General features: G+C 31.7%; 1 protein-coding gene across 1 annotated transcript; it reads right to left on the reverse strand.

Annotated features, from left to right (window-relative positions):
- Positions 1-2,796: 2,796 nt before the first annotated feature.
- Positions 2,797-7,735, reverse strand: LOC112687177. Its single transcript, XM_025559754.1, has 5 exons — positions 7,261-7,735; positions 5,745-6,258; positions 4,860-4,937; positions 2,982-3,071; positions 2,797-2,913 (listed from the first exon to the last, which is right to left on the reverse strand). Exons 1-5 carry the CDS (start codon positions 7,716-7,718, stop codon positions 2,797-2,799), a joined length of 1,257 nt encoding a protein of 418 aa, XP_025415539.1. The 5' UTR covers positions 7,719-7,735.
- Positions 7,736-14,183: the final 6,448 nt, after the last annotated feature.

Genomic DNA, 14,183 nt, shown 5'->3' on the forward strand with positions numbered 1-14,183 from the left:
CGATTTAATGTCAGTCCGGTTCGGTTTTCTTCTATTTTTCGCGTCCTTGCGCCGGTGCTACGAGCACGGTCGCATAGTGCGGTCGAACAATAAACGGTCAAAACACTTTTACGTAGTTGTTCATAAGCTCTTGTTCGCCTTAAGTGATTTTGATGTTCAAACGTCAACTATCAATAATGCGACAGCATTAAATATTCAGATATTTACGCTCAGCACGTTGTGGTATAGTTTCCGTCATCTTTAAACGCCGCACTAAGTTTAATGGGCGTAATAAAATATTTCACGGTACACTACGGCGCGTATAATGCGACAATAGTTTTTTCAAATTGAAAATAACAACTCGATAAAACTCGCATGACTTACGAAACAATGTGTGTCCGCCTAACCGTACTCGTAACTGTTTTCCGAAAACAATTATTTCTATTTGATGATCAACCGCAAGACACGTTATACAATATAATACGAATGTATTTGTAGAATAAGTTTTATTTGAACTATGATGTCTTAGCGTTTAATTTTTATTTCAATTAACAGTCGAATAAAAAGATAAAATGTGCATAGAAAAATATAGACTAACTTTTAAATTTAATAATATTTTCGATCTGCTGTATGCAGATCAGTAATCAAACCCGTTCAGCTTCCAGAATTTATCCTTCTATTGTGTATAATTTTAACATTGAAGATTCAGTTCAATACGATAAATCATACACATTTTCCTGCGTTCTGTATACGAGTCGGATCTACTAATGAAGACTATGTTTGTACTGGGTATCATATAAATTGTATCGGAGAGTTTCCTCTTTAGATACCTGATTCGGCAATGTCTGGCAGTTATATCTATCGCGACTTATAAATTGACTTACCCTTGTGTCAGAAAATTATCTTAATTTAAATATCATTTTGCTTTACTTTTCGACTAAATAATATTGAGGGTAGGATTTTTTAATCATTTAAGGTTAAAATAACAAATTATTCGTAATATAGAAAATGATTAAAAAATACAATGCATACTTGTTTTTTTTTATCAGATAGGTTTTAATAAATGTTTATACATAGAAATGGTAAAAAACACTAGGTGTTGTATTTATGTAAGTATATTTTATTTGTAAATCATGCAATTTTATTATTTATTATATTTTCAAAATAAAATCAACCAGAGAGTAGAGTTGAAAAAATAGTGTTTCGTGGGGATGAATAAGAGAATATATGTAATTTACATAGGCTTCATGGGTGCAGAGTATACTAAAAGGCAGTGCTCGAATTGGGAAAAATTAAGTAGAGGAGCTCAGTCCAACGGTTTGAAAACTGCGTTCCACGTGCGCAATTATTTGACACAGACCCGTGGGGGGCTTCATCTCTCTTCCCCCCCTCCACCAATCTTAAAGATATTTTGAATACCACTTCTCAGCTAAAAAAATATTTAAATTTCAAATATAATATATTTTGATAACAATACCAACATCCTATATGTTACAATAGAAAATAAAAATAAAATAATAATTAACATAGGTAATTATAGGCGACCAGGCAGTCTCATGAATCGAATGATATAATCATATATTTGGTTTTTGTTTTTATCTATTTTTCCTCTTTAGTGCGGGCCACGCCCTTAGATTAATAACCTTATTAATAACAAACCGAATAATGTATCAAGTATAATACACCAAATTTACAAACATTACTATTTATATTTTTCCAGAAATGACGACGTTGTCCCTTATCATAACCACCATATTATCTTTAATTATAAAAATAGTGTTGATATTATAAATCATAAATTCATTTTCCAATTGACGTAGATTGAAATTCACATAAAAATTATTTTGGACATCAATTAGGATGAACGTGGTGTCTCCCTGTTTCGGTGAAAAAATATAGTTGGGATACGCAAAAAAAAAAAATAGTAGAGGAGCTCCATCCCCCTGCGCACCCCCCCTACAATTCGAGCACTGCTGAGAGGAGAAGAATTAAGTGAAAAGAGAAATTAATGATAAAAGAAATATATGACTAAGGCGGAGATGATTCTGTATTAGACTAGGTCCAGATTTGGAAAAGGCAAGATTCGGTCCAGGGTTTTTTAAAATGTCATGCGGCGTGAGAAGGAAGTCGAACCTAACCTATTCGCCATTAACTAGGAGATTAACATGGTTCGGTACTCAGAGGTATTTGAAAGTATTATGGGTAATGAAGAGTGGATGTGTTCGGTATTTGATCTTGAGAATGAGTGGAGAAATAGATTAAATTTAGGAATTAGGATTGGATAGAAATAAGGCATGTTTGGGAATCGGAAATTAAAAATCTATGGGAATTTAAAGAAAAAATAAATTGAAGGGAGTGAATTATAGTGAAGAATTTGGCAGTAAAAGAATATGCACGAAGGTGGGGGGAAGAAAAAAATATAACTACCGAAAGAAAGAAGACTGAAAAGAGACATGTTAATCGGTTCATGAAGACCAAAATCGAGTTTGGGAAATTGAACGATATGAAATTCGAGAAAAGAAAGTTAACAAGGGTATTAGAGAGTGAAATTAAAATACAATCGTTAAATAATAAATTTCTTAATAGTTCCATTCGGTTAGTTCAGTTTTAGTTCAGTTTCGGATAAAGTAAATAGATTTTGTATTTTCTACTTACAAAGTTTGACATGTAATAATTATATTAATATATATTATAATATAATATAATATTATTATTTATTGTTAAGTAAAACTATAGATAATATTTTTCTTAGAATAAAATTTTTTATTAATGAAACTAATCATAGAATTTTTTATTTTATTTAATACCCTAAATTAATTATTTCCCTGAATTCGTTTCATTATTTAATTTTGTAGATATATTTTCCATTGAAATGTGATTGACTCCAAAGAATTGTAGCAATAATGCAGTATATGTCAATATTGTACCAAATCCCTGTACAATAATCATGAAAAAAAAAAAATGTTATGAAATCTATATAAAAATATATTAAATACACTTACCGTATAAAGTAATGTCATTTTAATATTTAAAACGCCGAATATATGGAACTTGGACTTAATAGTATCAAGTTGATGTTGAAACAAAATTATCTGAAATTATATTTTCGAAAATATTTAGACTAAATAACAATATTTTAAAATTATAAAATATGTTCAATGATGTAAAAACTAAAATATTTTTAGATATATTAACACAGAAAAATGCATTGCATAATTTTTTTATTTATTCTAAAATAACTTAATAATAATTTTAATTTGAAATATAAATGTTACTAGAAATACAAGTTTAGATTCAGAGTGAATCGATGTAAACGATATCTTTATTAATATTGGTTTATTTTAAATTATTTTTAATATAATCGAAAATTTCTTACACAGATAACTTAGTAATTTGATTATTATAGTTAAGCTAGGTTTACATGGACGTGCGTCACGCGTTTAACTTTAGTGATTATTCACATGGGCGAGCAAAAACCAATGTTTAAACATGTTTCTGCGAAAAATGTTTCTTTTTATTTTACATCTTAGCATATAGTTTTTATTATACACTCGACAAAAATGGAAGTGTCGAAGCTGTGTGTTTTTGGGTCACATATCGAAGAATGAGAAGACGAAGACAAAAAGAAGAAATAAAATATTGGGTCCATTCAATTTTAAAAACTAGACTTTCCTCAAACCATTATATTACTTAGTATCCGAAGCTTAGGGACATGACGAACATTTTTTTATTTAATTTCGAATGTCAATTAAATCATTTGATGACCTGTTAAATTTACTTAAAAAGTTCTATTTGAATATTCACTTGACGACATATCTCATATGGCTGGCCTTTTTACTTCACTAATAAATAAATATATTGTACATATAAAAATAATATACAATATAGATAAATTCCACAAAGTAGCATGAGTATTAAATCATTCGATGAACTAAAAGCTGATGAAAATGCAAGGCTTTTCAACTATACGGTCCGATAATAATACGAGTACATAATATTTCAATCTGTGGTGTCACGCGCGTGTTCGCGCGTAATGGTGCGGCCCCACTGAAAGCGATTCTGAGTTTTTGCGTTTCGAGCGTTTCTGCGATTTTACATGCGCGATGTCCACTAGCGATTTTGATGGGGACACTTTAGAGATTTTACATGCGTTTCTACAATTTTACGTCACGCGAGTTCGTTTTATTTTTCATTAGTTTATTCGATCCTCAACCAAGATGACGTCCAGAAAAATGTTGCTGGCTGAATGTACTGCTTTAATTGACATTAAAGTAAATTATCATCCATGTCGAGATCTTTTCCAGCATTGGACCAACATTTTTGGATCTTAGTCCTATTACTGTGGTCTGGGTGTCTAGGATTCCAAATAGCTTTCTGAACAAAGACAGCGACAGCTATTTGTTCGGACACAACTGACGCGGAAGACATTTTGATACCGATTAATCGCCGAATATCAAACCATTTTGTTCTTTCAGCGATTACCGCGTGTGTAAAGCTACACGCGACACGCGACACGCGCTCAGTGAGGCCACTATATATGAGTTACATACTTTTGTTAAAATCGCTAAAACGCAAAATCGCTACACGCTATCGCTAAAACGCAAATCGCTTCCAGTGGGGCCGCACCTTAAATAGGAACTTGTACCGTCATCACGATCGACGCGTGTAAACAAAATATGAACGATATATGAGAAACTCGTATATCTATAAAAATTATAAAATGAGCCACTTGTATTATATTAAAATATATTTAAAATTTTGTATTTTAAGACTTAAATAATAATAGTATACCATATATCCTGGAAAACATTAACAAATGTATAAGTATATAGTTTTATATAATTTAATTTTTTTATAATAATATTTATAAGTATTATTACCTCGGGCATAAGTCTGCGGCTTGAAACTGGATTCAAAACCAGCGAAAGCCAGCTCAGTGACAAACGTATTGGTATAATCTGCAAAAGAAAAATGTTTATGTATATAAAAAAATAAAATCTATGATATAAGACATATTTTATATGTAGATGATCCGATTCAGTGGTTTAAGATGTATTATATAGGTTTCTAGATATCAGTATAAAATATATAATATATAACCAGCAATCGTGCACAGTGAACTCGTGTAATGAAACACAGTAGAGATGCAAATGTCTAAGTTGTTGAACGACCACTAAAAGGAATGAGAAAAATTGAGTGTTTTTGAAAGAAAAATACTTCGGAAAATTTTTGGATCAAAAAGGAACAAAGATTTCAGAATATTATTTAGAGTAGTCATTATTAATGGAATCATGAAGAGTAGTATAATAATATGAGCTAGTCATGTTTGTAGATCTGAAGGATTATTGGGTAATATAACAAAACGAATACCGAACATAAAACGACCAGGAAAATAGTGAGCAGATAGAATCGAGAAAACCTCAGAATGTTAAGAATGGAGAACCTGGAACAAATTTTAAGGGACAGGGAGAAGTGAAGGGACGTAGATGTCACGGCAATGGAGTTTATTGGTCTTTACGATGCCATTGAATAGGAAGAAGAATAAGAGATTGCGCATAGTTAACTCGTGTAACGAAACACAGTAGAGACGTGCATGCCTAATGTTCTCGAAACACCATAAGTGCTTTGTTTGTTTTTCGAGGTGCTGAGTTCGTCAGTCAATCTACTCGTAGTGCAGAAGGCCAGACGGATAGGGTCCAGGGTCGATTTAAGTTCGTTCATGCCAGAAGTCGCAACGTTCCGGCACTGTTACCGATCGCGCATACCTTTTTGGTCACGTAGTGCTCGCACAGGTGCAGGTGCCACAGTCGGAAAACTCTGGTCACGCAGTAACCGGAATATAAGACAGCGTCGACGTAGTTGATGTGTTTCTTCTTCTCCCACAAGACGATGGTCACATCGAACGCGATGCCGTACAGGTAGATGACGATGCGGAACGTGCAGTCGACTATGCAGAATGACAACGGCAGCTGGAACAGGTGGTTGATGCGCGTGAACAGCTCCATGCAAGCGCGGTGGACGGTCCGCAGGTCACGGATGTCGGAGGCGCTGAACGCGGGTATGCCCAGCCGCGTAGGTACTCCGGCCGCGGGCGTTACCCAGCATCTCCAACGTGGGTGCTCGGCCTTGTGCACCAGCCTCTTGATATCCTCGTGCAGGACCCGCAATCGGAGATACAGGGATATGCACATCAGATAGAAGAATTGTTCAATCACGATGCACGCGATGTTCGACAGCAATGGAAAAAAACAAATCAGTTTTGCTATGTTGTAAGTGAACCTACATACAGACACACGTGTGTTCTTATATTAAATTTGATGGTTTCACACCAGTTTCTTGTGGGATCACATGATGCAGAACTTATTATTCCATTCGGGGTGTTTCTCCTTCAAAAGTTTGAGCATTTGTGTTGACACGAACAATTAACTGTACCTATCGCAGTAATGGAAAATTTAAAGATGACAATGAAACTCGCGTCAAATAACATTTTTCTTTAAACAAATCATTAAATTTCGATTCATAGAAAATATCTTTTGCTTTAACGCAAAACTTTTTGTATTACCACTGCACATAATGAAAGTCTCTTTTCAAAACATATTTACATTTTATCTGCGACCTACGAAGAGCAGTTGATAGTCATCTATCATCTAACTTTCAGTGATTGAACGTGACTATAACGATAGAGAAATAATACAAAAGCTTATTATCAATGTTATACACTTAAACGTCTTTAGTTCAAAGAACTCTGAACTTGTATACGTTGAATTAAACGTTAACGAAATCCATATTTCTATAATCGACAAGTTTCTTCCCGCTTACAAATATATCAATAAATGGCATTCTCACGGACAAACAAATAATAATATCATGCGTTGTAATAGGACCTCGATAATCCGACGTACAACGGGACCAGTAAGTTTTTAGCTTACCGGTCCGAGAGTTTGCCCGGAAAAAGGAAACGATGGTTTATTGAAGCAATAAATGCTGCGAACGCGGCAAGTAAGTTGCAATAAAATAAAATTTATAACGCTGCAACGATAACGTGACGATTATCCGTTTTGATTGCTTTTCACGTGGGGTGAATCACGCCTAATAACGATAACCAATCGCAGTATTCGCATAGTCGTACATATCGGCGGTGTAGTTAACAATGGAAGGAAACGTGCACACGTCGGATTGCCACAAGGGGTTGTGGTACGAGCTGTGCCTTGCTACCCCATGAACGTATCGGTAACGACCCGGTGCAACGCATGACTACGGGCATGCCTACAACGCACTCACTTGTAAGTGATTAGGAAGAAGTACATGGCGAACTCATAGACGACAAGCAGGACGATGGTGAACGCGGTGAAGAACTGCCAGGCGCCGGTGACGTCGTCCAGCCGGCACAGGTCGAAAAAGCACTCGTTCACGGCGTGCGTAACGGAAGGCCAGAGCATCTGGGACTGGCACAAGGTGGTGGCTGTGATGCCGAGAATCATCATATACACGAACAGCTCGTCGATGTCCAGCACGCGCGTGTTCTTGATGGGCTTCCGGTAGTTCTGCAGGTTATGGAGGGACGCCACGGCGAGCATGCCGGACACCAGCCAGTAGAAAAGCGTGTAAAATGCCTTCAGCACCACGCCCGGCCAGTGGACCCGGAACCGTTCGCGTTCCGAATCCCGCGGGCACGGGGTCGTCGCCGGGAAAACGCCGAACACGTACGCGCACACGTGCAGCGGCCGGTATAGCTTCATGGCGGCACGTGTCCTACAACCACAATAATGGTAACGGGCGTTTATCGTAATAAAACGTGTTATTTGATGTAGTTAAGACTCATGGGTCCCCGCGATGGCTTACTCAGCTATACGCTCTTATACAGTTATATTTATATATAATATTTCGTATTGAAAATAAATAATAATAATATCCGAGTGCAGTATGAATCGCCACTAACCCGTCCGAAAAGAAAAAGAAAAATAGAAACTAGACAGCGCGGAAAAGTCGACCTGTCCCCCACCACCCCTACCGGGTCGGGGTTTCGTGGACGAGCTTGTCCGTTAATTCGCCGTCGCCATGGTCGACCAACAACACAATAAAGACGGTCAGTTACGCGACCCAAAAACGTCATGTCGTAAGCTCTGTAACGGTATTGTTTTCCCGTCAAAGTTCGGGTTTTTACATTCTATTTTCATCGTATTTGTCACCGTATATTAGAAAAATGGAACCTAATAAAAACACTATACTACCCGTGGTTTGTAATTCTAATCGAAAGTTTCTGTACCACCGTTACAATCGTACTCGCTTTCTCCGCCGGATGATAATGCGAACACATTTCTGTATTGTTATTACAACTATAGTTATTGTGCGCCTCGCAACCGTTGTTAGAACTCGATCGGCATGCGTTTTTGAACATCGGTGCGTTGTGTCTCGGTCGACGTTCTACTGATCACATACACCATTATAATATAATTTTAAGTGAATTATTTTATATTGTGATTGTAATTTTTAATGTTTTTAATATTTATTATTTTCACCCCAGGCCAATCTGCGATTTTAAAATCGCCATATTTCACCGAAAATTAATAAATATAATAAAGTACATTTTTTTATCAAAATATTATTATATTTTCCTACCAGTTACCATAATAAATATTGAATATTATTAATGGCTTAAATTTTATTTGTATATATTAAAAGATAATATTTAAGGACCCTCCCCCCAAAAAAAATTAAAAAACCGCCACTGAACATAATTATTAACTGCGAATACAATATATTCCAGCCATCTGTATTTTACATTATAAACTAAGGCTCAACTATATACATTCAAATTATCTGAGTATCTTACTTAATGATTTTTAAAATAACTTTTAACAACGAATTATAAAATACACTCGGAATATCATAGTTATTATTAATAAAATATTTTACTTTTAATGTGTATATTTGTTTGTATTTTTTAATTAAATGCAAATCATATAATTATTCTAATAAAACTTTTCGCTTATAAAATATAAAAATAAAAAAATAAACTAATAATTTATAAATTATAACAATTAAAAATTAATTTTTAAGCAGATCATATTTGTCATAAATATAATTTTTTGATAAAATTATGTAAATAGTAAAAAAATATCTTAAAATGTTTTATATATTAATCAATTTTCAATTAAGTAGGTATCAATATTTTTTTGCAAACTAAGAATTAAGAATGAAATGTTCATTTGAAACCATTTTGTTATGAATCATAAATAGTTTCAGTTACATGGCAATGAAAAATTATTATTAAAAGATACTTTAAATTTTATAGGAAGAATCTAAATAAATAAATATAGGCATTATAGTATATGGTCACTAATCAAATTGCCATAAATATTTATAGAAAATAAAAATAATTAATATTAATATAATATAATTAATATAATATTTCATTTTAATATATTTATTCAGATTTTAACACAATCCCTCGAAATAAAAAAATTCAGACTTCAATCCTTCTGATAATATCATCTTAGATTTAACCGATCAAATTAAGGTTATTTGTCAGACTTTGGGATGAACGTATTTACATATTTTATATAGTCTATATAAATAAGTAAATATATACATATAGAATATCACGATTATTCAAGGGTGAACTGTTTTAACACGTAGGCTTCGAAAATTTGTTTAAAATGCCTAGGTTTAGTTATTTAAGAGACCCAATTTTTTTAATTTCTATTACGCGTTTACCGATAGTTATTTAGGAATTTATAGAGTACCGATAACAACGTGATCTGCAGAGCTATTATTAATCAATATAAATATAACATTAAAGCATACGTCGAATAAAATTAATAATAGTGTACCTAGAAACTTCAAAATTCTTGATATTAATTGTATTAAAAGGAATCGTACTAGGTATGTAATAATATAGTTTATCTATAAAACTGCGGTTTATGCTGTATAGATCAATATTGTTACTATTATTATAAATATTTATTTTATCGGATTAAATTAAAAGCAGTGACCCAGATATAAAAAGGCTCAGTCGACGATCGCCACATTTCCACAGGAGTCAATCCACCCCTGTGACTATTATGAGAATACTATTTATGAGAAGAGAAAAATTTGTTCACTTTCGATTTTCAATTTTAATTTCGACATTATTTTATATTTCTTCTTGCAAAATGTCTTATTTATAACCATTCAAAATGCCACTTGTCTTGAAAACTATTACCATGATTTTAAAATTATATTTTTTAATAATCATATTGGATGAAAAAGTAAAACACTGTAGTTGATTTTTTTTTCTGCCCCCTAACATTTTATAATATTTTGTCTTATTGTCTTTAATGAATTGTTTAATGAATTGTCAAAATGATTATTTTGAAGTTAGTTAGATGTCATATAACGTTATATCAAGTACTTGATAACTAATTAAAAGATTAATTAATAATTTACCGAGTAATAGATATGTTAATTACATTAAATAAGTTGGCTGATGATAATTTTAGTTAGACATTTAATAGCACTATGCGGTGAATAGGGACAAATACAAATAATAGAATATTCAATTTTTGTTAGTTTTATATTTACCAATATACTGTATACCTAATCACAATCGTGTTTAATTTTTTAATTTGCGGGTAACATGATATCTTAAACTTTTTATAACTATTTTAAATATTAAATGATTGAGAACATTAACCACATGTTATCAAGAAAATTAAAAATTATAAAAAAAATTATATACTTTGAATATTTAGTACGAAATGTTTGATGTTATATTGATAAATATTTTCGATTTATAAATATGCATTGAAATAATTCATGATCATAATAAATTTCCATTCTTTGACCTAATAGACATTATTATTATTATTTTTTTTTCATTTTTTTCATCTGGTATAATGTGCTACTAAATTGCCTATATAACGCGCCGTCTAATGCATATTATAGTAAAAATACTAAAATTGAATAATCGTGTACAACATTTTTGATAGAACTTTATGTTTTTAAAAAATAGAAAATCGAAAATCAATAATTGTTTTTTAAAATTGAATTTTATTTAGTTTTAATTTATTTCTATTAGGGAATTAAACTTATAACATTGAAAAATTGGTCTGAATCTACCAAATATAATTTATCGATATTAAATTAATTGTTTAATATGTACATTTATTGATTGAAATTAAATATTATTCATTTAAAAAATCTATGAAATAATAAAAAAATTATATTTTATATAATCATTAAATCAAACCTAATCTTAAATGTTTTCTATATTTTAATAATTAAATTTGTTTTAACGACATTTGTATTATTGAACTTTTGATTTTAAACATTTGATATCATAAATTAAAAAATCTTTTAATTACTAAATATTTTCATTTAATCTGTTTAATGCAGTTTATTACCATTGATTAAATATACAATATATATTGTGATGATGTATATTTAATCAATGCTATTACCTAATTTGTTCATTAAAATAATAACATATACTGTAAAATGATAGTTGCATTATTGTTATGATTGAATACTCATTTCCATTCTTCGTAAGATTATAGTGATATTTTATTATTTTTAAAATGCTAGTAATATATCATTAATCTGAAAGCATTTGTGTAGTTCAAACAATTAAAAAGTGAAGTATATTATCTTTCAAAAATGGTCAAGATTTATCTTAAAAATGTTTATTTTATTTTTAAAAATATTTGTGAGCCCTTTTTGTAATTTTGACATGTCCTAAGTAAAATCTTTGTTTGTATAGTATCCAATCAATTGGGCTTACATGAAATGTTTGTTGCTTTTTTACTGCTACGGAAAAATAAAAAAAAATCTGTTGTTGTAAAAATAATAGCTCCCTTGGTCCGTTCAAGATTGTAAAAATAAATATAAAATGCGAAAACAACAATCCTATACGACTTTATTTAAACTGCATATATAAAGGTTTCTTGTTTTCACTTTTTGCAATGGATATTTTTCCAAGTATTCGTTTTCAAATTTAACGCTTTTTGTTTGTTTGTATTTTTGAACTATATGACTTCTTCTTATACTCATTTTTAAAGTTTATGGTTTTTCTATTCCATTGGATTTTTCGTATTATCCTTATAATAATATAGTTCAAAATATTTAGAAATAATAATTTTGATATTTTTTCAAATTTATTGAGAATAATATGTCTAAAATACAAAATCCAAAAATTCTGTCAGGAAATATGGTAATAATATTATTAGTAAGTTATTTAATATATTTCAAAAATTTCTATCAGCGTTTTTCAATCGTAAAAATGTATATTTAACTTTACCCGTGTATCCAAACTCTTAAAACATACTTAAAATAATTAGATATTTAAAAATTATTTTAAATTTTAATTTAATTACTCCCCCTTTCCTAATGTCCATTACCAAATGAATTATAAATTTCTGCTGTTTAGATTTTTCAAATCTTCTTTTAACATTAACGGTTTTCCGACTATATTGTTTTATCACGTAATAACTTGCTTTGTCTGTAACGAAATTATTTCGTGGTATAACCATATAAACCTAAAACTACAATATTTCCTATACCATATGTATACATCACGCACAAAAGTGCTCACGTCTTATCCAGTATTTACATGTCCATATTCGTCTAATGGTTTCACCGTTTCTATTACAATGAACAACGGGAACACCGATCTTCGGAGAGCACATCCGCGTTTTCTGACAAAAAATCCTCCTGCTCCACCATCATTCATCTTTTTAACTTTTGCTCAACCAAGTTGACTCAGTATTTCCGCTGTACTATTGTTTCGCTGTACCGATTTCCCGTCAAACTTACTCGAACACTTCACCCCCCGCCATTATATACTTCCGCACAACAGTAGCATATTCTTGTGTGTCTTTTGTTCCGACGCCGCTCGACCGACTAGCGCCCATCATTATCTTTAGGTATTTCCGTGTAATTTTCAAACGCATTAAGTTACTATTGCCTATAGAAGTAAGCTTAAATAAACGTCAGAAAGCCGATAAAGATTGCTGTTTTCAACAAAAAGTGGAACCGAGATCATCAAACAAAATAACTTTGCTTTATGCGTAATTTGTAAGGAAAAGGTTACTGTTTTGAAAGAATATAATATTGCTTAGTGGTGGGCATATCTGGATTTCAAAAATCCGAATTATTCGGATTTGTCAAATCCGGATTTAGTAAATCCGGATTTCACGGATTATCCGGAATATCCGGATTATTCAACTCGATTTTGCTGTTCAATGACTCATTTTTATATACTTACATTTTAATTCTATAATATAATTTTCATTATAATAAAATAATTTATTTTACCATACATTAAAAATATTTGTATGTCTGAAGTCATATAAAAAGCAAATCTATAAATCCGGATAATTCGGATAGTTCGGGAAATCCGGATAAGAATTTGATTCAAATCCGGATTTGGATATCCGGATATTCGGGTAATTCAGATATTCGGACTTCATGCCCATCCTTAATATTGTTAGACATTCTGAAACTGAACATTCGTTAATATATAGCGGATTGTCTGTTTCGCTACGATCTAATAAATTTGAAATAAATAAAATTTACTAGCTAAACAACTATTATAAAACGGTCATATATAAATTAATTTTTTATAAAAGTAAATTTATAAGTAGCTTATATACTGATAATAGCTAGAAAACCCTTTACCGATTGTGAAATTTTAATGGAGTGCATTTTCAAAACAGTTGAAGAAATTCGTTTAAATAAAGTGTATTTATTCACCACTATTACTTTGTTGGCGAATAAAATTGTGTAATGTATCACAGATCTTGGAAATGATAATTATCATTACGTTAACGTTAGTTAATTTAAAATCATCGCTCAAATGTATAAATGTTTTTCAATTTCCTTGAATAAATTTATAGACTTTTCGGACTTTTTGTGTAAGCGTAGATGCTTTTATCCATCCACGGAGTTAATGAAGTTAGTAAATTTATCCATTTGGTTATTATCCATTTGGATGATTTCGTCAGGACACGTATTCATCGCATAGTTGGACAATTTCGGCAAGTGTTCCTCATTGAACGTGATCAGGTCGTACTCATCAATAATTTTATCGGTCGAAGTTGGTCGAAGAACTTGGAGATTAGTCCCACGCAACACGTTCGAGCGGCCATCACTCATCGTCGGAACGCTGCCAGGAGCAAAGGTTTGCAGTCCTATTGGTCTTGCAGCTCCTCTGTGCAGTCACTTTC

This window comes from Sipha flava, unplaced genomic scaffold (assembly GCF_003268045.1).
Source record: "Sipha flava isolate LNK unplaced genomic scaffold, YSA_version1 333_pilon_pilon, whole genome shotgun sequence".
NCBI classification, from domain to species: domain Eukaryota; kingdom Metazoa; phylum Arthropoda; class Insecta; order Hemiptera; family Aphididae; genus Sipha; species Sipha flava.